We start from the raw sequence: 24,231 nt of genomic DNA, 5'->3' as shown, positions 1-24,231 counted from the left end.
CCCCCCCACTTTCGGCGTCCCTGCCCTCCTGTCATGCCTGTCCATCTGAAGCTCATCAAGCAAATTCAGACTTTGGTGACATTTGTACTCACTGAGTGACTAGGGTAATGGAGTCTGGGAAGGCAGAGGTCTCACGCATCTCCATATGTGAGGAGAGCCTCCTGGGGCTTTGGGGATCAGTCAGACCAGGGTCTGAAGTTTGACTTTGTAACCTCCTGGCAGTGATGGATTCTTCCTGGGCCCAGTTTCCCCAGTTAAGAAACAAAATGAAACCTACGGAAACACTTAGTGCTCAGTATGTGATGTTGAGTGGCTGCCAGATTGACTGACAGGTCGGGGTGGGCAGAACAGCAGCCTGAGAACATAGATGTTTTGCTTTTAACATCTGGGGATCTGTGGATTTTCTGGCTTGTGGGCAGACTGTTCTTGCATGCCTTCTTGCTGCAGATCACCGTGGAAGACTATGAACAGGCAGCCAAGAGCCTGGCCAAGGCCCTGATGATCCGGGAGAAGTATGCACGGCTTGCCTACCACCGTTTCCCACGGACCACAGCCCAGTACCTGGCTCAGCAGGGGGAAAGTGTACCTTTGGAGGAGGGTCTTCCAGGTATGGTGTCTTGGGAGCTAGTGGGACCCTTGGTAGGGACCTGACCCATGAGTTGGTTTGGGGGCTTTTTATTGATTGAGAATTTGTCTACTTGTGATTTTTTTTTGGGTGGGGCTCCTGATGTGTTTAAGACAGTACAATCAAATGGTCAGCACAGGATGAGTTGGGTGGGATGAGACACAGCACCCATGTGCCCCTGGGCAGAGGAAGCAGACTGTGAAGTGAAACATACTTGTGTCCGTGTCTGGATCGTGCCAATTTCTTGGACCTGGAGCAAAGGACTCCCATAAATTTCACTTTTGCGGTCTGAAAAATAATGGAATGGCAGCGAAGCTGCCTTCCTGGGTGAGATTGTGTGAGTGTGTGTGGAGTGCTTTGGACAGAGCTGGCATCTAGAATGTTCCATAAATGGCAACCACATTTATGCTGCCAAATTTAGGGAAGGGGGTTGAGGAAGGGCGGGGTATCTTCCTGATGTAGTGAGTGACCTAGGTGCAGCAGAGTCTGGGACTGAAGTCACTAAAACAAGGGCATGGGGACCCTCACGCTTGAGATGCAGGGACAGGGAGCAGATGAGGGCCTGGGGGTTACATCGGGGTCAGTACCCTGGCTGCCTTAGGGGTAACTGGTGCTAGATTGTCCCTGTTTCTGGCCCAGTTCTGTGTTGAGCATCCATTCCCACCAGGGAGGGGCCTGGGTAAATCTCAGTCTTCCCGCGGCTATTTCTCTGTCTGTCTCTTGGGTCAGGTGGGAATGACCATCAGATGTGTGCTTTACATGACAGAAGGCCCTTGTGTTTTGGGCATGAGTGTGGTGAGGTGACACAGTCGCTGGGTGGGTGGGCTGTGACTTCACACAGGCTTTTCTAACTAACAGAGACCCCTTACACAATCCTGCACTATCTAGAGGTTCTTGGGCTGGCCTCTGCCTGTCCCTGATGCACCATCAGCACCCTGCTCTGCTGTGTTTGCTTTCTCTGTGGCCATCACAGATCAGGGTCATCTTGTTCTAGAGTCTGAGGCAGGACACCTCGCCCTGGGTCCTGGGTGCATCTTTTAATCAGTTGCCAAGGTTCCTCCCGCCTGGCAGGCAGCTGGTCTACAAGGTGCTGGATGACTTGCTGTGTTTATTCTCTGGCTGAGATGGCTGATTAGGAGTCTGAGAACTCGGAGGCTAATGAGAAAGCAGATGCCCTCAACTGCTGCTGATGGTGTGCCCAGTAAACCAACCAGAAGCTGAAAATGTCCTAAATTGAAAATGCATTCAATATATCCAACATGTTAACCATACGCTGAACATTTCTGTGAACCTACAGTTGGGCAAAATCATCAACCTACTTAGTAACAAAGTGCTGAGTATCCCATGTAACCCACTGAGTATTTTGCTGGCTGACAGACACATTTCTGTACAATCCTAAAGTCAAAAGAAAGATCATTAAGTCAAGTCACTGTAAGCAAGTCCTGTGGTCCTGTACAGGGCACACCTGCTTATAAAGCAGCTCCCTCCCCTGGCTTTTATGGCCCTCACAGCAGCCTTCTGGGTAAGCAAGGGGTGTTTTAGGTAAGGAGTCAGGATGCAAAGAGGCAAAGGGGAAATAGTGAAGGGTTTTACTGCTTGGGTTGGGCTCACTCAAACCAGCTTCCTGCTAAACAAGCAACTCGATCCTGGGCAGTTTCTGGGAGTAAAGAGATGGGGTGGATGGAAGGGTGGGGCTAGGGGTATGTGGGGTGGTTAGGAGTAAGGGCCCGGTCACTGCTCCTTTTGCTCTTTGGGGGACAGGGTGGCTTCTGTCTAATTTCTTGTCTGCATTGGACTCAGAAAAAAGTGTGGGAAGCGGGGCAACTGTTCCCCTCATACATTCCCAGTGTTGCCCATTCTTACTGGGAGAACACACAGGCAGTGTGTTCTAAAAACTAAAAATAAAACAAGCACTCCTGGGGGCCAAGGAAGCCTAAGAATGTGAAGTCCATTTTAATTAAACTAAACATACACTTATTTATGCACACGTGCGCGCGCGCATACGCACACACACGCATGCATGCATGCATGCATGCACACACACACGTGTGCATGCACACACATTGATGTGCCAGCTTTGGGACAGGGTTGAGCTAGGGACTGGACCTTAGCAGCTAACAACACAAATCAGTGTGCTTCTGATACCCAGTGTGCGAAGGACAATCATTGCATGCACTGAGAGTTACACAGACAAACAGACCAGGGAAGCCGACAGACTGTACAAGGTCAGCAGTGTCACTTGGCCATCTCTCATCCTGTTTTGCAGACTTCCACCCTCCCCCGCTGCCCCAAGAAGACCCTTATTGCCTGGATGACGCGCCCCCCAACCTGGGCTACCTGGTCCGCATGCAGGGAGGCATTCTTTTTGTGTATGACAACCAGACAATGCTGGAACGCCAGTTGCCCCACAGCCTGCCCTACCCTGACCTGGAAACCTATACCGTGGACATGAGCCATATTCTCGCGCTCATCACCGATGGCCCCACGTAAGCCAGTTCCCCTGACTCCCCCTTTCATTGTGAGGGTGCTGTGGAAGGAGCAGCTGGCTTTGATGCATGCAAACTATCCTGAATTTCTTTTTTGGGGGAGTCACAGTTTTAGAGTTGATATTGCTGTCCCCACTGCATACACACGTGCAGAAACTTCCATGTGCAGTGGCTACTTGTGTCCCTTACACCAGCCGTCACCCTCTCCTTGGGTCAGGAAACACTGCAGAGAGTTGCCAGCCCAGGGCCCGGACAAGCATGGAAGGAGTAAAGACTGTCGCTTCAGCTCTTGGGCTTTCCGTGGTTTTGAATGTAGCATGCAGTAAGCTTGGGCCTTTCGTGTCCCCACCCGTGTTTGAGGGCTTGGGTGGAGTTGACAGGGCTGGTAGCTCTCTTCCGGTAGGAATGTGAGCTAACCAACGAACTGTAAAGGGTTAGTTGTCTGCGCCTTGGGAATAGAAGTCTTGGAAAAGTGAGGGCCACCAGAGTGCATTTGGGGTTTTGCTCTGAAGGGTGTAGGTCTAATCTCTGTGAGAAAAGAGCAGGAAGGGAGGGCAGGCAGCTAGCTCTTGGTCCTCACTGAGCAGAGGCCAGAACTAACACCCCGGAGAGGAAGGGACAGTTTCTGGGAAGCCTTCCTTGGCCAGGGGTATGGGCAGTGACTGTTGTCTGAGAAGCTATCAACGAGAGACCTTCTTGGGACAAACACTGAAGAGAGTGACATTATCCTTCCTTTCCTACCTGGAGACCCCTGTGCTCACCCCAGGGCTCGACTCTGCATGTAGATGATGACATTGCTGTAGGGTGGCATTAGAAATGTCATCATTGTCATTTATTTATATGTACAAGTCTATATCTGCATCTGAGAAGACCAGAAGCAGCCAGGTCCTCTGGAGCTGGTTACAGGCAGTCGTGATTTGGATACTAGGAGTCAAACTCAGGTCTTCTGCAAGAACAATATGTGCTTGTAACCACTGAGCCATCTCTCTAGATCCGCGAAGCTGCTCTCCGTGAAGGCCTAGGGCAGTAGATATGAAGGCAACTGCTGTTTGGGTATGCCTAGGAGGCAGGGAGGTGTGAATTGTGTTCAGGTCTGTGACCAGGCAGCTGAGCTGGGTGTGGGAGACGTCTGGCTGTAGCAGTGAGGTGAGGGAAACAATGGCAGGGCTGCTCAGACACTGGCCTCATCATGTGCCCTTCAGTCTGGGGTGTTACCGTCTCCATGGCTACGCATCAGACACTTATTTCTGCGCTAATTGCCCAAACACGTAAGACAACAGAAACCTGCATGAGGTCCCAGACTTGGTGCTTTCCTCTCGTGTCTTAGCTGTCCCCTCACAGGCAAGATGGCTCAGGCATGCTGGGCGGATCTGAGGGACGCTGGAAGCATCTTAGCTCTTCTCCTCCATCCTATCAGAGCCTGACCTTTCCACCCAGGGGACCTTCTCTGGAGGTCGCTAAACTGATGTTTGATATGACTTCTTACTGTGGTCTCTATCTCTCACTGACTTGCAGGAAAACCTATTGTCACCGGCGACTGAACTTTCTGGAATCCAAGTTCAGCCTTCATGAGATGTTAAACGAGATGTCAGAGTTCAAGGAACTGAAGAGTAACCCCCACAGAGACTTCTATAATGTGAGAAAGGTACGTCACCACCAGTGTTCGAGCCACTCGCCTGGCCCTACACTGGGACCGGGGAATGATGCCCTGAGTCTGTTTACGGCTGGAGCTGGGTGAGCGTCAGGTCTCCCAGCTGTTCAGCCTTCTCGCTCAGAGGAGCCTGGTGTGATAAGATGCTCAAATTAGGAGGAAGACTGGTGAACGGCATCCTCAGACACCACAGTACCACGCTATATCCGTGTGTGCCTCCACTGGTGCAAGTCTCTTTCTCCAGCATCGGGACAGTCTGCTAATGGTCTGGACAGTTAAGCACTGGCGGTTTGGGGGTAGCGAATGGGTTAGAGTCATCACTGAGGAAAAGCTGTTAAGACTTCTTTGGACTTAGGAGGTGGAAGCTTTACATCCTCTGGAGTCAGAACCCTTAAAGTGAATCACTGAGATACTCCTGTCTCTGCCCCTCTTCTACCCATGGAATAGCCAAGTATCTCTGGCACCTTCTGCAAGGGTGAAATAAGGACAGGTGTGTGTGTCTAGAGCTTTTCCACTTTCTTCCAGGTAGGTAGGACACAGTGAGGCTTAGGAGCACGTGCTGTTAAGAATTTCCAGACTAGGGCTGTGATGGGGGTGGGGAGCAGCTTTCAAGGAAAGGCCGGAACTAAGCAGGGGTGTGTGATGTGGGGAAGGAAAGAGTGGCATTCCCGCGGAGGGAGCGGCACCTGCAGAAGTCAGGAGAGGGGAAAGGAAGGGAGAGAGGGCAAGCAGGTGGGGCTGGAACTTAGATGTCAGCCAGGAGGGGATGGGAGGCTGCAGGGCCATGGGAGGGTTCTGAACCTTGGAACCCCATGGGTATTTTAAGAATGCCAGAAGTCTCAGACTGGACGAGGAGCCTTCAGAAGCGAGAGTAGGGCACATGGGTTAGGAAGGCATCTCTAAGTATGCCTGGACAGAGGTGAACGGTCATGGTTAGACCCAGCCATGATAGCCACTGTTTGTTCCTTTTCTGGGAACCTTGGGTGTTTAGTCAGGTGGTGCCTCAGTTGCTGTAGGAACTCAGCACATCCTGGCAGTCCAGTGAAACACCTCTCTGGATCCAGCACAGCCCTGCCCTGAGCAGGCATGGGAGCTCTGCGCCTGTCTCCCCATGCTTGGGGCCAGGCTGGCCTAGCTGGCTGTGTGTCTGGTACATTTCTGTGGCCATCCCTGCACTGCCTAGACTATCCCTGGGCTGCTCCTTGGCCATGGCATGGGAGAGTCTCGGTGTGGGAGTGTATGGAGACTGCAGAGATGATTCTTGGCGTTCTCTGGCAGTCTGGGGTTGATGCCTACTCTATGACACAGCAGTCTGGTCTTGGGCACCTTGCTTGGTTCATAAACGTGAGTCCAGAGCTGCTGAATTAGGCTGTGCTTGCTCCTCCAGGGCAGGAGAGCTGACCTGCTGGGTACTGGATGCTTTATTTCCTCTTCAAATCCTGTGTTCTGGGGACAAGACTGGGAGCTTAAAATCCACGGTGGCTGGGAAGGGACATCCCATCTCTGTGGTGACTGTCATGTCCAGGGCCAGGCTCGGAAGGCAGAACCTGGGGCATGGCATGTGTCTGTGTGGGTGGCAGAATGAGTTAGGACAACTATGAGCCCCAAGCAGAAGGACCCTGTAACTGAGACATGCATTTTCTGCCCAGCGCTTAGAAAGAAGGAAGGGCTAGGTTTGCTACTTGCAAGTTGGGCACTGGATGCAAATGGACATTGTCCACTTTGGTCAAATGTCACATCAAGGGACACCATAGGTGTCATCTGAGCTAAGCCTGACCAGTGGGGATTGGCTCCCTGAGGTGTTCAAGCTTAGAGAAAGAATAGTATTATTGATTACTCATGTCTGCATGGTGTGGGAATGGCCAGCGTCAGCTCAGGTCCCAAATATCAACCAGTCCTGCACTGAGATGTTACTATTTGTAGGAACCAGGATCTCATGTGACAGAGTATTCATCTCATGGGACAGTATTCATGTGTTCATGTATGACAGAGTATTCATCTCATGTAACAGTACTCATGTATGACAGAGTATTCATCTCATGGGACAGTATTCATGTGTTCATGTATGACAGAGTATTCATCTCATGGGACAGTATTCATGTGTTCATGTATGACAGAGTATTCATCTCATGGGACAGTACTCATGTAGGTTTTTCTGGTGAATGGAAGACACTGATCTCCAGTGAAGACCTTTTGGACTTATTCCTAAAAGAGTCACTTTTGAGATTCTAAAGTTTGGACTGGGTGACTCCTAGATCGTCCAGCTGTTTTCATTCTAGGTCCCGTGACTCATGGGAGCCACGAGAGGCAGTGTGTATGACCTGGAGGCTGGAAGACACAGCTAGAATGTGTGGAGTCACGCTGAGATAGGAGTCAGGCTGTGCGGCACCCAGTAAAGCCAGACTCATCTTGTCTGGTCTCATCTCTGAAGCCGAGAGCCTCCGCCCTGCTCTGTGTCATGTTTCAGGCTTCACAGCTTTGAGTTGTTTCTGTCTTTCTTGGAGGAGTGTCAGAAACTGATGTCAGGAAGGACCCTGTTGAGTGAGTGATGTGTCCAACACCATGGCTGGCTGAGATAATGTACACAGAGTCCAGTAGATCAAATGTCTAGCTTGGCATGACTTACAGATGAACAACCAGCTGTGGACAGCATTCCCTGGCTTGAGGTCAGTGCCTCCTCACCCCAGCCTTGGCAGAGAGCCCAGTCAGCGGCAGCTACAGGGTTCAGGCTGGTGTACAGGAACACCTCTCTTAGTTTTCCTGGGCTCATGCAAGGTGACCCCGCATGCCCACTAAGACTTAATCAGCTCTTCCTGTAGCCTGCCTGGTAGGTGGAACATACCAGAAAGAGTGGGGATAGAGGTGACAGGGAGATGGGTCCGGCTGATGTTGTCTTAGGGTTTCCATTGCTGTGAAGAGAAACTGTGACCATGGCAACTTTTACAAAGGAAAACGTTTAATTGGGTGACGTACAGTTTCAGTCCATCATTATGATGGTGGGACATGGCAGTGTGCAGGCAGACACGATGCTGGAGAAGAAACTGAGAGTTCTACATCTTTGGTCCGCAGGAAATAAGAAGTAAACTGAGACACTGGGCAAGGCTTGGGCAATATGAGACCTCAAAGCCCTCACACTTCCTCCAACACGGCCACACCTACTCCAACAAAGCCACTTCTCCTATAGTGCCACTCTCTCTAAGCTTATGGGGGCCAATTACATTCAAACTACCACAGCCCTCACCCCAAGATTAGTGATAGTGTTTTTAAAAATGTCAGCTCTAGCTTGTATGTGTGTGTGCGAGGTTTGCATAGTGGATAGTGGACAAGAGGAGAAGTTGCCGGGACCTGGGAAGAGGCCATTCTGGACCCAGGAGGGAGAGTTCTTATGACAGTGAGGTTGGAGCACATCTGTCTGCAGGGGAGGACTGATGGGATTGGCTGGTACTGGGACAAGGGACCGCGAAGACTGCGTATGCCCCACGTTTTCATGGTGAACATCTGGGTTCAGGATGTGCCATTTCTCAGACGCTGAGTGAGACCCGGGAGATGGCCATGTTTGGACTGTGGTCGGAGACAGGGAGTGCAGTGTTGGGGGCACATTAAATCTGAACTGTCTTTGAGTTCCTCAAATAGAGATGTCAGATAAGCAGTCAGTTTAGTTCTGGAACTTTCAACTGATGGTCCACATCTGAGAGTTGTTGAGTAAAGAGAAAAGTTAAAGGCACAGGTGGGGCCTAGAGATGGCTCAGTGGTTGCAGTTTTTGGTGTCCTTGCAGAGGACTGAAGTCCAGGTCCCATTCATGGTAGGCAGCTCACAACTGCATGTGATTTCATCTCCAGGGGAGCCAATGCCCTCTTCAGCACCCCCACCCCTCCCAGACCTCCTCCCCTCTCTCAGGAGCACCCTCCTCCCAGACCTCCTCCCCTCTCTCAGGAGCACCCTCTTCCCAGACCTCCTCCTCTTCCTCTCTCTCTCTCTCTCTCTCTCTCTCTCTCTCTCTCTCTCTCTCTCTCTCTCTCTCTCTCTATTATGTAAACATAAATAAAGTCTCTAAAGGCACAAGTGGAATACGTCTGGGGTGATGATGCGCTGTCCCAGGAGACCAAGAGGAAGAGGCCGGAGGTGAAGAGACAACTTGGCGCTGCAGTTTAGCATGCTATGGAAGACCTGAAACATTGTTGCGAACCCACTGGGCTCCTTGGGGGGGGCCTCCTATGAGGAATCTGTTTCCACTGAGTGTAAGGGGAACCACGCTCCAGGTTCCTGCCTGTTCCAGTGAGTTAGAATTAGCCCTGAAGTCTGAGTCCACATGTGGGCTTAGAGTAAGGACATCAATTGATGTATGGGCTTGGAATTCCTGGGTTTGGGGTGAGACAGAATTAACGGAGAAAGGTGGGGTGACCACCCTCTTACCTCTATTGGGGAGATTGTTTTGGGAACTCCCAGAGAAGTCAGCGGGAAGAGTGGGGTTTCAATAGTTACATGAAACCCCTGGAACTGATGGTACTGTGGGTTCACCCATTCTTTCATCTACCCATGACTCGCCTGATACTTTGGCCCAATCCTTGGGATGGGTGCCACAGACCTGGATGCAATGCACCTGGTCCCCATCCTTGAGGAACTTCCAAGTAGACAGACACATGTAAGGGGGGTCAGGAGGATGTGCTCACGGGTGTGGTTGACTGTACCAAGTGCCCAGGCTGGGCAAGGGAGAGACTGGATTAGCTGTGCCCGGGGGTCTTCCAGGTGGAGGAGGCAAAAGGAAACAGATCAGCCTGGTGGGAAGAAAGACGACCTGCCAGGCTGAGGAAAGGCATGGGCCATGTGAACCAGCATAGAGCAGCTTGGTGCCTGAGAAGTCTAAGTGGCTCCCCACACGTGATGGGGGCAGGAAGGGGAGAATTACGGTGCATGCAGCCTTGATTTCAGGTTAAAGTTTTGGGTTCCCCAGCATGCGGGGGCCACTGAGGATTCGTCAAGAGAGAAAAAATAATAAACTAAAACAAAAATATCTTAATGCTGTTTAGAGGTAAGCTGGATGGCGGGGCTGCAGGGAAGGGGGCTAACTCTGAGGGCTGGAGGAGAAGCAGGAAGGGGGATGGTGGGTACAGCCTCCACCACCCACGTAGTGCTAAGACTCTGTGCTCCACATCGAGGGCTGTGGTTCTTTGGTAACTAGGGTATAGGAAGAGGGGTTGATTGTTCGTTGGTCCTGGCCACCCAGCTTCCAAATAATCACACAGAAACTGTATTATTTGCAATACTGTTTGGCCAATAGCTTAAGCGTATTTCTGGCTAATTCATATCCTAAATTAACCCACCTCTATTAATCTGTGAATCGCCATGTGGCAGTGGCTTACTGGGTAATATTGCCAACATCTGTCTCAGGGGGAAAGATTCATGGCTTCTCTCTGACTCCGCCCTTCTTTCTCCCAGCATTCAGCCTAGCTTTCCCTGCCTTACCTAAGTTCTGCCTTGCTATAGGTCCAAAGTAGTTTCTCTATTCATTAATGGCAATCACAGCACACAGAGGGGACTCCCATATCACCAGGGGAGGGGACCCGGCTCACTGGCCAGCGGGGATGTGTTCCAGGTGGACACGCACATTCACGCGGCAGCCTGCATGAACCAGAAGCACTTGCTGCGCTTCATCAAGCACACATACCAGACAGAGCCGGACAGAACCGTGGCCGAGAAGCTAGGTCGGAAGATCACCCTGCGGCAGGTGTTCGACAGCCTGCACATGGACCCCTACGACCTCACAGTGGACTCGCTGGACGTCCATGCGGTGAGTGAGCTTCTGCCCTGGCACCTCCGTCGGGGAATGCTCTGCCCACAGAAGCCACCATAGCTGTGCTTGGCAGCGGGTGGCTGGGGGGATCATCTTTCTCTGCTTGCGGTAGAGGCCATGGAAGGAATCTGGTGTTATTGAATAACAGTGCTGGGAACAAATGTGTGTCAAAGGAAGACTATGCAGCATGAAGTCAGATGGTCCCAAGGCTAATCCCACTTAGGAGTCATGCGTCTTTAGGTGACTCATTTAAACTTTTATTTTCTTGTCTATAAAACGATGACTGTGGGGCTGGAGAGCCAGAAGCTAAGAGCTCTTGCGGAAGAGGGGTTCAGTTCCCAGAACCTACAGTCAATAGCTCACTAGTGCCTATAACTACAGTTCCAGGGACCCCAGCGCCCTCTTCTGGCTTTTACAGGCTCTGCATGCATTTGGAACACATCCAGCCAAACAGGCACACACAGAGAAGTAAAAAAAAAAAAAAAAAAAAAAAAAAAATATTTTAAAAAGATTTATAAAGTGATGAGTATCATGCAACTTTTAGTTTTCAAAACTATTAGAGTGTTGAATGGTGGCGTGGTTGCTGTGGAAACTACATCGTGGTTCTTTAAGATGCAGAATCCACTACTGTTGACTCCTCCTCGTACACTTGAAGGCATTGAAAACTGGGATGTCAACAGACACTTGCAGACTGGGGTTCATAGCAGCATGACCTTCAACAGTCAGAGAGTAACACAGTATTCACAGACAACGCAAACATAACAGATACACACAGGAAATACTGCAGACCTAAAAAGGCACAGTAAGAACTTTATTCTTTCTTTTTCTGATCCCATTTTTCTGTGGTGTATGTATGGTTTTGCACTTGTGTGTGTGTGTAAAGGCCTGAGGTCAATCTGGGAGTCACCTTGGATTGCTCTCCCACAATATTAATTGAGGCAGGGTCTCTCCATCAAACTTAGAGCTCACTGCTATGGTTGGTCTTAGTCTCTTTGGGGGTCCCCTTTCTCTGCCTTCTGAAGCTGGAATTACAGGCAGGGCCATGACAGCCACCCAGCATTCACATGGGTTTCTGGATATCTGAACTCTGATCCATAGTGTGTGCAGTAAGCACACCAATTGCTGAGCCGTTTTCCCTGACGCTAAACTCGTTATTATTATTTTTTTTTAATTTTTCGAGACAGGGTTTCTCCATAGCTTTTTGGTTCCTGTCCTGGAACTAGCTCTTGTAGACCAGGCTGGCCTCGAACTCACAGAGATCCGCCTGCCTCTGCCTCCCGAGTGCTGGGATTAAAGGCGTGCACCACCACCGCCTGGCTAAACTCGTAATTTTTGATTGTTCAGTGGTCTTGAACCCTCTGCTCTGTGTGGCAATTGTGTTCATCAGACTCCACCATCATCCTGTCCAAATAGTCCTATGTTGACTGCGGGGACATGACCCTGGCATTCATGAAATTACAGCGAGCTGGGCATGGTGATTCGAACATGATCCTAGCCCTTTGGAGGATGAGGCAGAAGGATTGCAAGTTTGACGCTACCTTGTACTACATAGTGTGAGATTCTGTCTCAAAGAAAGGAAGGGAGGGAGGGAGGGAGGGAGGGAGGGAGGGAGGGAGGGAGGGAGGGAGGGAGGGAGGGAGGGAGGGAGGGAGGGAGGGAGGGAGAGGGAAACAGAGAGGGGGACGACAACATTTCCAGTGTGGCTGTCTTGTAATGGCCTGGAGAAACATGGTAGCTGCAGGGCAACGTGGTGGAGCTGACTGCTGGCTCCTGCTCATAGGGCCGGCAGACTTTCCACCGCTTTGACAAGTTCAACTCCAAGTACAACCCCGTGGGGGCCAGTGAACTTCGGGACCTGTATTTGAAGACTGAAAACTTCCTGGGAGGAGAGTACTTTGCTCGGATGGTCAAGGTGAGTGAACCCTTAGTCCCTTCAGATGCCTGACGTCAACTGCCTTCAAAAAGTAGGGGCAGGCATGACCTCTGTCCCTTCCTCTCCCTGAAGGCCCTTGTACCACCCAGCACTGGCCCCTGCTGGTCTCCTGCTCTCAAGCATGGGAAGGTGTGTGGGTCAATGACAGGGAAGGGGAGAGGAAGGAAGAGCTCATAGTATCCTGGTGCCACCCCTGTCTGCTTGCAGCCTGAACTCGGCTGGTCGCAGGCTGGCTCCAAGTGGAGACACAGCCGCTGCTCAGCCTGGTTCTACAGCCAGGCCCGTTTCTACAGCATGCCTGTGTCGAACCCTGGCCTCCCTCCCAGAAGCCTTGGCTGGGGAGTCGGTGCTTACATGGCAACACAAGAGATTTAGATCAGCCTTCCCACCTACGAGCAAGGAGCTAAAGGATCCCAGGGCCCACTTGGAGATTGCGGTCTCCCATAGAGCTGGGATCTCTTTGGCTGACTTAGTTCTTCTTGGTACCAGGAGGTGGCCCGGGAGCTGGAGGACAGCAAGTACCAGTACTCAGAACCGCGACTCTCCATCTATGGCCGAAGTCCCCAGGAGTGGCACAGCCTGGCCCGCTGGTTCATCCAGCACAAGGTCTACTCCCCTAACATGCGCTGGATCATCCAGGTGCCCCGGATCTAGTAAGTACGGTGCCCTTGTCTGCCCTGGGTTCTCTGGGGACCACAGCCTGTATCCATGACTCCTGTGCTATTGAGGGGTGGGGAGAAGTGGTTGTGTTTGGCTCTCAGCACACGCCACTCTTGCTTTTGAAGAATATGCGGCAAGGCCTTGGTGGGGACTTCTTCCTGCTTTCTCATTAAAGACTTGGGTGAGCCTGGGGCACAGCATGACCGGCAGAGTCCTGCATTGCTGACCTCTCCCTGTCACTCAGAGTGCCTCTCTTGTCCCCAGCTGGGCTGGGCGTGGGGTTTAGAGCAGCCGAGGGCAGAGTCTGTTTGAGGACTCCTTCATCTGATCTCACCCAGCTTGAAGCCCAGCGCTTCACTCTCGGGGTGGCCTCTGACTTGGTGGGCACAGAAGATGCGGAGTTTGCAGGACACTCTCTGCACTGGGTGTTTGCTCTGCTGAGAAAGTGACCGGGGCCCACCCAGCAGATCAAGTCCTAACGAGCGAGCCTTTGATTTCCCCAGTGACATATTTAGGTCAAAGAAACTACTGCCAAACTTTGGGAAGATGCTGGAGAATATCTTCCTGCCCCTTTTCAAGGCTACCATTGACCCCCAAGATAACCGGGAGCTTCACCTCTTCCTCAAATACGTAAGTTCTGGGGCCTCTCGTGAGCTCAGTGTGCAAGAAGGGGGCACACCTGCTCCACAGGGCCCCGGTTGGTCTTCCTCCTCCCTCCTACTCTGCTTCCCTCCCAGCTCCTAGACCCCAGTCCTGGGCTGCCAGCTCCAAGAAGCTGTCTAAAGGACGGAGTGGAGAGGAGGCTGCTTCTCAGGGTAGCAGTTGCTGGTAATGCTGGGCAAGGTTGTATCTGTCCACAGTGGAGAGGGGCGGCCATGGGCAGAAATCCCCAGTAGAGAAGGACGACCATGGACAGGAATCCTCAGCTCAGCCTGGAGATTAGAGATACTTGCTAGAAAGGATTTCCCAGGTCCTTCCCAACAGAGCAGAGATGCCTCTTGGGCCACTGCTGTGTCAGGCATCCAGCTGGTGCCTTACCCAACAAGCCCAAAGGAATCCTCTCCCTATAGCCCAAACCAGCCCTGGAGTCTATATGGGCCCAGAACCCGCTCATCCCACTTGGGCGGTTTCCTAAATCACTTCGGTTCCGGCTTGCTCAACAATAAAACGAGGCCATAGTCACCCCTTCCCCACCCCCCGCACAGTGACACTTGAGTGCTAGCTCGCTGGTGAGCTGGAAGGCCAGGAGGGCTTGAGGGATGAGAGTGGGTGCACAGGCTATCATGGAGGTTCCCCTCCCACCCCAGACGGTCACTGCTGCAGTTGGCAGTGGCTCCCGTTTCCTGCAGCACCTCCTCTTCAGCATGGCAAACAGAAAACTTGGCAGCTCAGATTCACCCTCATCCAGCCCAGCCTCAGGTTCTTCATTGTCTCTGCTGCCACACCAGGGCTGGGCATTCTCCAGGCTGGTTTACTGGGCCCACTGGGGAGCCCTACGGGACACACTGAGGGGCTGCACCCCATCTCTGTGCCTTTGAGGGCTAAGGATCCCCAACAGAAGTGTGAGCTCCTTAGCCCCGCCTGGAGCCGAGCTGAGTCCTGGATGATCCTACCCTGGCTCAATGTCACTGTCGTTACTTCCCACACAGGTGACAGGGTTTGACAGTGTGGATGACGAGTCCAAGCACAGTGACCACATGTTCTCAGAAAAGAGTCCCAGTCCAGACCTCTGGACCAGCGAGCAGAACCCACCCTACAGCTACTACCTGTACTACATGTATGCCAACATCATGGTACTGAACAACCTCCGCAGGTGGGTGAGGTGGCTCTGGAACGAGCCCGTTGTTCCACACGTGTGATCCGCGGGGTCTGCGTTCACTTCTGCCAACACGCACACCCAAACAGCTACTTAAATTCATCACAGCTGCTCACACGTGCGGGCATGCGCATGAGGAGACTCGCGCCAGTACAGATATGAGTCCTGTGTGCAGCGATGCTATACATTTGCACGCACGTGTTCATATGTACATATTCACCAGCACACATCTCTGTGTGGCCTTGTAGATCCTTGGGACATGCCGACACATATGCATGCTTGTTTACTGCCGTTCAGCCATCTGCACACATGCATTTGTGCTTTGGAAAAACGTAACTGCATGTGATTGGCAGAGTCCAGGCACAGGAGAGATGGGGGTGAAGCATGTTCAGTCGACATAAGCCCAGGGGACACAGGACACAGCCACACTCCCTTCTCTACAAGTCTGATATTCCTTTACCTTCCTTTGGGAGCATGGCTTCTCTCTGGCTAGCACGGAGTCAACCTAAGTTTGTGGTGTGGAGGTTTAGAATAGGGTTGAGGGAAGAGCATGGCACCAGGGTGGAGGGGGGCCTAGCTGAGCTCTGGGAGACAGGCTTTCCAGGTGCGGCTTTGTCACTGACTTGCTCAATGTCTTCCACCCATGTCACCCTCTGGGCCTTTGCTCATTTCTATGGCAAAGAGTTTGGACTTGGTTTCTCATGGTGGATGGAGGCCACAGTCCTGGAAAGCAGGGAAGGGAGGAAGGGTGAAGGAAGGCAGGGCCTCTCTCTATTGCTATTCCTCTGCCCTGGAAGTCATGTCTCTCAGCTTCTGCGTCATAGGAGGGGCAGTTTCTAGGCTGCACTGGGTTAGCTGTGCTGACCATGCCATGGGGCTATCCCCTCTGGAGTGTATCCTGGGCTGGGGGAGTGGGCACGGTAAACCAGGGGCATGTCCTGACCTGGAGCCTCCCTTCCACAGGGAACGAGGCCTGAGCACGTTCCTGTTCCGGCCTCACTGTGGGGAAGCAGGCTCCATCACCCACCTAGTGTCCGCCTTCCTGACTGCAGACAACATTTCCCATGGGTTGCTCCTCAAGAAGGTAGGTGGACCACTCCCCGAGGCCATGCTGCGTGTGCTGGGTTCCATCTCCTCCCCAACCCCAGAATGGCGGTCAGTGGTGCTGGAGGCTATAGCTTCTGGAGGGCTGGGCTACCTGCAGTTTTCTTAGGTTCACTGACAATTTTTACATTTTAATTGTTTTCATATATTTTGATCATTTTCTTTCCCCTCTAACTTCTCCCTACTTCCCTTCACAATATCATTCTCTCTCTCTCTCTCTCTCTCTCTCTCTCTCTCTCTCTCTTCCCTTTCTCCCTCCCTTCCTCATTCTCTTCCTCATCAACAAACAAACACAACCGGATTCAGCAGAGCTGTGGTTTACTCTCAGGCCTTTAATCCCAGCATTTGGGAGACGGGGGCGGGCGGATCTCTGTGAGTTCGGGACTAGCCTGGTCTACAGAGTGAGTTCTTGGACAGCCAGAACTGTTACACAGTGTAACCCTATCTTGAAAAAAGAAAAAAAAAGAAGTTGGGGTTCACTTTTAATCATAAAATAACCAAAATCATGATTAAGATTTTTAAAAAGAAGTAAACGGAAATCGCCTCCTTACTTAATAGAAGCAGCGCCAGTTATTCAGTATTTCCAGGCCCCCTTTTCTTTCTTTTTTAAAGACTAATTTTTTAAAATTATGTTTATACATGTGTGTCTCTGTGTGAGTCAGTGCATGAGGGAGCACAGGGGCCTGCAGAGGCTGTCCTGTCCCTTGGACGGGAATTAAGGTTATTGTGAACTGCCCCCAACGTAACTCAGGTCCTCTACAAGAGCACTGCCTGCTCTGAGCCGTCTCCCCAGCCACCTTCTTCTATAGCATAATCTTTTTTTTTAATAGCATAATCTTAATGCAATGTTAAGCACAGAATTGGGATCCCTCCACACTGACTAACAGCCCTTGCTCTGCGCTGCAGTATTCCTAGGCCCCTCATTCTAGAGGCTTTGGACAAAGGATTCACATGAGGTCCGTAGCTGACTCAGATTGTCCCCAGTGGTGGCCACAGCAGCCATCTAGCTTCTGCTTTGTGCAGGTGATGTCACTGAATCTAGGTACTCAGCTACGCTATGTACCCTTACTATGGCCCTGACGTCCTCTCTCTGGTCACACGTGTAAGAGACAGTGCTACAACAGGGAACTATAGCAAAAAACCTGCCTCCTCCCTTCCAGTTAGGTCTCCGAGGGGCTAGAGTGTGTACAGCCCTCTGCTGGTCACTTCCTCTCTGCCCTGTTCAAACACCTAACAGGAAGCATCTTAAGAGGGGGGGGGGGGGCTAGCTTGGCTCACACTTTGAAAGATACATTCCATCATGGGATGCAATGATACTCGGGTTATGTTGCATCTGAAGTCAGGAAGTGGAAGATGGGTGGGAAGTGGGTCCTAGCTATTAGAAAACTTCAAGGCCCACAACCAGTGACCCTTCTCCTCTATTTTCTAAAGGTTCCACAACCTTCCAAAACAGTGCCACCAGCTAGTGACCCAAGACTCAGACACACAAACCTATAAAGGATGTTTTATAACCAAACCAATGAAAGTCTGAATTTGAATGTTTCTCACACATATGGGGGTTCTTGTGGCCTGCCCACCCTGTGCAGAGTAAGATGTGGGTATTGCAAACAGTGGGCAAGACTCCCTGCATGTCACAGCAATGAGAGGAGTGCAGGCAGCAGGGGTGGGTGGGCCTGGACATCGCCGCTTTCGCGGTCCAGACACTCTCAGCCTCTGGTTTCCGTCGGCATTGGCCAACCCTCTGGCACATGTCTCATGAGTGCTCGCTGTTCTCTTGCAGAGTCCTGTACTGCAGTATCTCTACTACCTGGCTCAGATCCCTATTGCCATGTCTCCTCTCAGTAACAACAGCCTGTTTCTGGAATATTCCAAGAACCCGCTTCGGGAATTCCTGCACAAGGGACTGCATGTCTCACTCTCCACTGATGACCCTATGCAGTTCCACTACACCAAGGTGAGGATGTGGGGGTTCAGGGGTGCTCCACAGCCACCGGTCCTGGGGCTCCCCATCCTGCCACTGTGAGGATATGGGGGTTCAGGGGTTCTCCGCGGCCATCAGTCCTGGGGCTCCCCAGCCTGCTACTGTGAGGATGTGGGGAGTTCAGGGGTGCTCCACAGTCATTGGTCCTTTTTTATTTTGATGTATCTCTGTGATCTTGATAGAGTTATTAGAACACTCCGTATTGTCTTCCTTTCTATTTGTGCAGTGGGCAAAAAACACCGTCTTCCCTAAGCTAACAGAGTCTAATAGCCTAATACACCACGCATCCAGAAATTGAGGCAAAATCTTTTAGATTAATAGTATTTGTCCCTTTTGGGAGAGAGCAGGTTTCACTGTATAGCCATGACTGGCTAGAACCTAGAACTTGATGTGTAGACCAGGCTGGCCTTGAAATCACAGAGATCTTCCTGCTTCTGCCCATGCCTCTGGAATGCCTTTGCATGTGCCACCACATCTGGATTTGCCAGTAGTATCTTCATGATTGTGCTTTGGGTCTCTGGGAGGAGAAAAGGGAAGGATGATGTCACGCATGGGTAACATCCACGAGAGTTCCCAGAGCATTCTACTGGTGCTGACAAGATCAGCCACCAACTAGCAGGCAATAGAAGCTGCAGAGTCCTTGGCACCCAGAATGGAAACCTTCAGGGGGCTTCCTCCCATCTTTATCGTGTCTGTTGCTCTTTATGGTATGAGAAAGTAGGAATGCTTTTAAAAATATTTACAAACTTATTTAAAAACAGTAATATACTACCCTGGTTTCTCTTCTGAGTGTAAAAATCTTTCACCTTTAAAAAATAGTACTGTGTCGGTTTGCTGCCAGTGATCCAGCACTGGGGGGCTGAGGCAGTGGGACCCAGAGTTGGGGCCAGCCTGGGCTACAGATGAAACCTTGCATCAAAACAAAACAAAAACAACCAAGAAACTAAAACCAACGATGATGACAATAACACACACACCTCCACCCATCCCAAAATAGTAATGGAATCATTAAATATTGTATAAATAGCAAAAAAAAAAAAATGTTAAGAAAATATTTCCCAAAACAGCAATCCCAAGAGCAGTGGTGGTTGTTCTGCAGTTTGCTTTAATGTCTCACTTAATAGGAGACAGCTGGGGTCCCATCTCTGCACGCATTCAGTTTCCTGAAAAGTGGATGAAAGCAATCCTGCCTCGCAACAGCTACACAGTTGGCAAAAGAAGTTGGCAAAAGGTCTCTGAATCCCAGAGGCCTTTGTCAGCGCAGTTTAAGACCCTCAGCTGGAGGCAATGGGTGGGAAAGAAAGGGTTGGTGACGGACGGCAGACAGTTCCCGGTCAGAGCAGGGCCGTGGCTAAGCCCAGCCCCTTGGGACTGCAGCATCTCCCCATGTGTGTGTGGGGGGAGGAGCCTTTCTTGTTCGTATTTAATGTTACATTTTACTCATTTTAACTTTTATTTTTGAACATTTTAATGGAAATAGTCTGTTAAATAAAAAGCAAAGCTAGTCAGGCGCAGTGGTGCACGCCTTTAATTCTAGCACTCGTGAGGCAGAGACAGACAGATCTCCGAGTTCGAGGCCAGCCTGGTCTACAAAGAGATCCAGGATGGCTGGGATTGTGACCCAGAGAAACGCTGTCTCCAAAGACAAAACAAAACAAAAACAAAAAAGTAAAGCAAAAAGCAGGCACTAAAAATGTGCCTGATTCAGCGGAGGGACGGGGCCTGGAGAGATGGCTCAGCAATTACAAGCACTGGTGCTCTTCCGGGGGACCAGCATTTAATGCCCAGCACCCACATGCTCTTCCGGGGGACGAGGGTTTAATGCCCAGCACCCACATGGCAGTTCAAGACTAGCTCCAGCTCCAGGGATTCGACACCCTTACAGACACACAGACAAGACACCAATGCACATAACATAGAATGAATTATTGAACATGTGCCAGACTACAGGGGCGCTGAGTTTTTGAGGCAGGCCGCTGGCCTTGTGTGTGAGCTCCAGCAGAAGGCTCAACAGCTCAACTCAGGCTCGACCTGGATTACAACAACTCAGCTCCAGTTGGATATATGAGGCCCTGGAATGGAGCTACTGATCACACTGCACCAGTTAATCCCACTGCGCCAGTTCATCCCACTGCACAGTTATCACACTGCACCCGTTAATCACACTGCACCCGTTAATCATCACACTGCACCAGTTAATCCCACTGCACCAGTTAATCTCAGTGCACCAGTTAATCACACCGCAATAGTTAACTGGTTGAATTGCTTGACCAAGCTGTTGCCAGTTAGGGTTCCCTCTGCTCACTTCTGTTTCTCTGTCAAAGCCTTTGTCACTTGATGGTCAATCTTAGAGGCTGCTGCTTTGGGTCGCACTTACAGATCCTTGTTTTGTTAGTTGGCATGAATGTTCCTTCATTTACCTAAGAAGTCTCCCTTTTATAAGGACTCTCACAGAAGAGCAGGACCCAGCTTTCTGACCTGCTAGGCCCTCAGTGCTGGTGAGCAAACAAACCTAGATGTTTCCTTGATTTATCTCATGTGGTGACCGGCAGCTGCACACAAACAGATGGGTGCGAGGCAGTAGAGGAAAGCCACGGGAGAGCGCTTTTTGTGTCCAAGGCTGCAGTGCTGCATCACCTAACCCGTGTGCTCTGGGGCGGGGTCTAGGAAGCACTCATGGAGGAGTATGCCATCGCAGCCCAAGTGTGGAAGCTGAGCACATGTGACCTGTGTGAGATCGCCAGGAACAGCGTGCTGCAGAGCGGCCTCTCGCATCAGGTGCGTGTGATTGGTTGGACTGCCCTTTCCCCCTCCAGAGACCTCTGTGCCCGGGGTACCTTCTAGGCACTGGGATAGGTGACAAGCTGAACAAGCCAAGTCTCAGAAGCCCTGACATTCAGGCTCCAGGAGAAACCTCAGGGGCCATCATAGCTGCCCCTCATCTACCTCAGACCTGCCCTCAGCCAGGCCTTCCCTGGCCGCCCTCATTCCCCTTATTTTTCGCCATAGCATGCCACACTGCAGACACTGTGCCATGCATTTTCTTATGTGTTTTTCCGTTTCCCTTTTGAATGGAAGTTGAGAGCAGAGGCTTATTTTACATTATGTCCCCAGGCCCTAAAACAGTCCTGGCAAGAGCAGGCACACACGAGTTTCGGCACTTCAGTATGGCTCCCTTAAGAACCAGATGTGGAACCAACACTGAGAACCTGGGCGTCTGCTCAGGGGATGTCATCTGAACAAGAAGAGGGTTCTTACGGGGTCTTGGGAGATGACAGTTAAATGTCTAAGTGCCGTGTGAGTCGTTCTGGGATCCAGCCTCTCCAGGAACACAGAACTGCCTGCCCATGCTACCTCTCAGGAGGGATTCCTCTTCTGCTTTCCACCCAGCATGGGCCTATGAGTTCTGTAATTCTCTCTCACAACAAAGGAGAGGATGACCAAGTGGTCGGGATCATGACCCGGAGGTCTGGGGAGATTTGGAGTCCCACGGGAGGAAGATGTCCCCACTGAGGATCAGCTTCAGGGACATTAGATGTGTTGGGGTTCGTGTCAAAGCTGTCTGTGTGGATACAGATATGAATTGGTCTCATTTCTCTTTCTCTTGGCCCACAGGAGAAACAGAAGTTTTTGGGACAGAACTATTACAAAGAAGGACCAGAGGGCAACGATATCCGAAAGACGAACGTGGCGCAGATCCGGATGGCCTTCCGCTACGAGACCCTGTGCAATGAGCTCAGCTTCCTGTCCGACGCCATGAAGTCGGAGGAGATCACAGCCCTGACCAAATAGGCGCGGCGCACCACACACGCTCTCGCCTTTCGGTTTCCAGTCTGCTGGGGCTAATGGTGGCCAGGATCTCACTAGGGCTTTCGTCTGTGTCGAGGCTGCCTCTGAAGAAATCTCAAATCCCGATTTTGGTTGCACTTTATAAACATGCCTATTCTGTTAGCATTTCTGAGCCAGACGCTGGCCACCTCCCGGGGGCGGGGGAGCCGGGAGCCGGCACTTGTGTATACTTGTTCCTCGTTTTCCACATCACTCGTGTGATTGCAGTGTGTATATGGTTGGGCCCGAATGTCAAGTGACTTAGGCCGGTGTGGTATCCGCCACGCTCCTCTCAGCATCTGATTGGCTGGCTGCCTTACACCCCCTTCAAAGTTCCCTTTCATAAAGGGGCTACCTTCAGAGAAAATGAGGGTCTCCTGTTGATGATTTGTGCAGTTTCTAAAAATGGGGTTCTTCATGTTTAGCACCCCCTTCCTTTCTCGTCAGGAAGCCTAGTGCACCCACTGATGGCGCCACTCCTGTTGTGTTAGTTCCCTCAGCTAGGACTCAGCGAGTCACCGCAAACCGAGCTCTGTGAATCCATCCCATGGACCACTTCAGGGCTGGGGAAGATACAGCACGAGGTTCTGGGGCTGTTCACGCCATAGTTGCCTTTTAATGAAGGCCCCCGAAAAGCAGAGGACCAGAGGACCTCTGTTCCTTTTGATTCTAATATCCTATGTTTGCGACCGCTACCACCTTGCCCCGGGAGTCAGAGCGGGCAGTCAAACACTCTTAAGGACACACAGGGCCCTGATTGAGTCTTCCCTACTCTTCCTTTAGGCCTCACAAATGTTAGATTTTTTTAAAAGTTACTTTAATATGGTGCATTTTATTTGAGAGCACAGATTTCTTCAGAAGCTATCATGGTCCCAGGGACCAGGTAGAAAAGTTTTTAATGTCAGTGTGGCGTTACACTTTGTCAGACCACTCATCTCTGTTACTAGTGCCTAGAACACAGTAGGTGCTCAATAAATGCCTATGAAAGAATTGAACGACTTCCTCTTTTGGCATCTGTATGTGCAGAATACTCAAGAATGTTCAGACTTTCCTAGCTATTCACAAGGCAGAAGTCCTTCTGTATCATTGTTAAATGAACCCAATTTTACCTGGAAGATGTGTGTTTGATTCTAGACTGTCTCACCCTGTGACTGTCATTCTTCAGTGGCCACATAACCTATGAAGCCACGTCATCCTTCTACTAGGCAAATCTCCTATCTTACATGGCTGACTATGAAACCGAATGAAAGCCTGTCGACATCTGAGGGATTGTTTTTGAAAAGCCTCCATTTGTATACATTTGCCTAAGCATAGTAAGTATTGTACAGTTTTTTCATTGTACCGATTACTTTTTAAAAAAAAAAAAAAACCTACAAATAAAGTCTCTTAGGACTATGCCTCAGTGGAGCAAATATTTACTGTCTTAAGATGGGGTAGAGTGAAAAGCTGTGAGAAGTAGGGGGACATTCACGAGGAAAACCCTGAGCTTGCTGGCTTCTGCCCACCCACACAGCAGCAGATCCGCGCCTCGAGCTTTTCCCTGGCGCTTAGTCTGTTTGCTAGCATGTGCTGAGTCTTACGTGTCCTGAAAGCTGCCCGGGCTTCTTTTTCTCTAACACTATGTTTTATTACATCCTGTATTTCACTGACCCTCTTGGGGGTAGGGATGAATCCCTGCTTTTGCTTGCTTTAGTTTGGAAGCAAAGGCAAGAGTAATGGAGCCAGGTTTCTAAAGGGACAGAGCCCGTGCAATGCTCTCTGGCCAATTCCTAAGGGCGGATGGTGGCCTTATATCCTACTTAAGCTGTGCTGCTGAAAACTGCCCTGCTTGTCTGGAACGAAAGCAGGTTTGAGAGCGAGTCTCGCTCACCCAGAAGTTACTGCTTGCTGAGGGGTGGGCTTTTTCTCTGGGTCTAAACACAAATGAAGGTGACTGGCTGTGATGCACATACCGTCCTCTGCCTGCAGCGCGACTGTAATGCCAACAAGAGGGACACAGCACAGACAAGCAGCCTCTGGGCTTCTGTGCTCTCACCTACAACGGACATTCTGTAGAAGACGATGAAGAGCTAAGCCTACAGAGTGGCATATTTATCAAAGTAGATTTGAGGAGGCTTTTGATACCAGTGTGCTCTTCTTCAAGTATGGTTGACAGGCACCAGTGAACTCACCTATAAGCGGCCACCTCCTTCTGTCTTCCCTCTTGGGCACTGAGGCTTAAGGTACTTCTATAGTGATATTTTGTCTATGCTTTAACAAGTAAAGCTTGCTTGAAGATCAGAGGGTGGAGCCAGCCAGTAGTTAACCATCGAGGCCAGGCACACACCTTTGATGCCAGGGCTTGGGAGGCACGTG

The 24,231-nt window shown here is 50.9% G+C and overlaps 1 protein-coding gene across 5 annotated transcripts in view; it reads left to right on the top strand.

The window, feature by feature from the left end:
* Window positions 1-23,273, top strand: part of Ampd3 (adenosine monophosphate deaminase 3) — a 46,778-nt gene extending 23,505 nt beyond the window's left edge. For all 5 annotated transcript variants that reach the window (XM_050163392.1, XM_050163390.1, XM_050163391.1 and 2 more), the window contains 12 exons: window positions 448-607; window positions 2,892-3,111; window positions 4,627-4,756; window positions 10,357-10,551; window positions 12,335-12,466; window positions 12,977-13,140; window positions 13,651-13,777; window positions 14,797-14,960; window positions 15,927-16,047; window positions 17,848-18,021; window positions 20,716-20,826; window positions 21,664-23,273. In XM_050163392.1, coding sequence (XP_050019349.1) covers window positions 448-607; window positions 2,892-3,111; window positions 4,627-4,756; window positions 10,357-10,551; window positions 12,335-12,466; window positions 12,977-13,140; window positions 13,651-13,777; window positions 14,797-14,960; window positions 15,927-16,047; window positions 17,848-18,021; window positions 20,716-20,826; window positions 21,664-21,840 — 1,875 coding nt within the window. In that variant the 3' untranslated portion in view covers window positions 21,841-23,273. The remainder of the gene's footprint in view (window positions 1-447; window positions 608-2,891; window positions 3,112-4,626; window positions 4,757-10,356; window positions 10,552-12,334; window positions 12,467-12,976; window positions 13,141-13,650; window positions 13,778-14,796; window positions 14,961-15,926; window positions 16,048-17,847; window positions 18,022-20,715; window positions 20,827-21,663) is intronic.
* Window positions 23,274-24,231: the final 958 nt, after the last annotated feature.

This window comes from Alexandromys fortis, unplaced genomic scaffold, assembly GCF_014885135.2.
Source record: "Alexandromys fortis isolate MF-2015 unplaced genomic scaffold, M_Fortis_MF-2015_v1.1 scaffold_129, whole genome shotgun sequence".
In the NCBI taxonomy this organism is placed as follows: Eukaryota; Metazoa; Chordata; class Mammalia; order Rodentia; family Cricetidae; genus Alexandromys; species Alexandromys fortis.
Note: the sequence above shows the minus strand (reverse complement) of the source record. Positions and strands in the feature narration are given on the sequence as shown.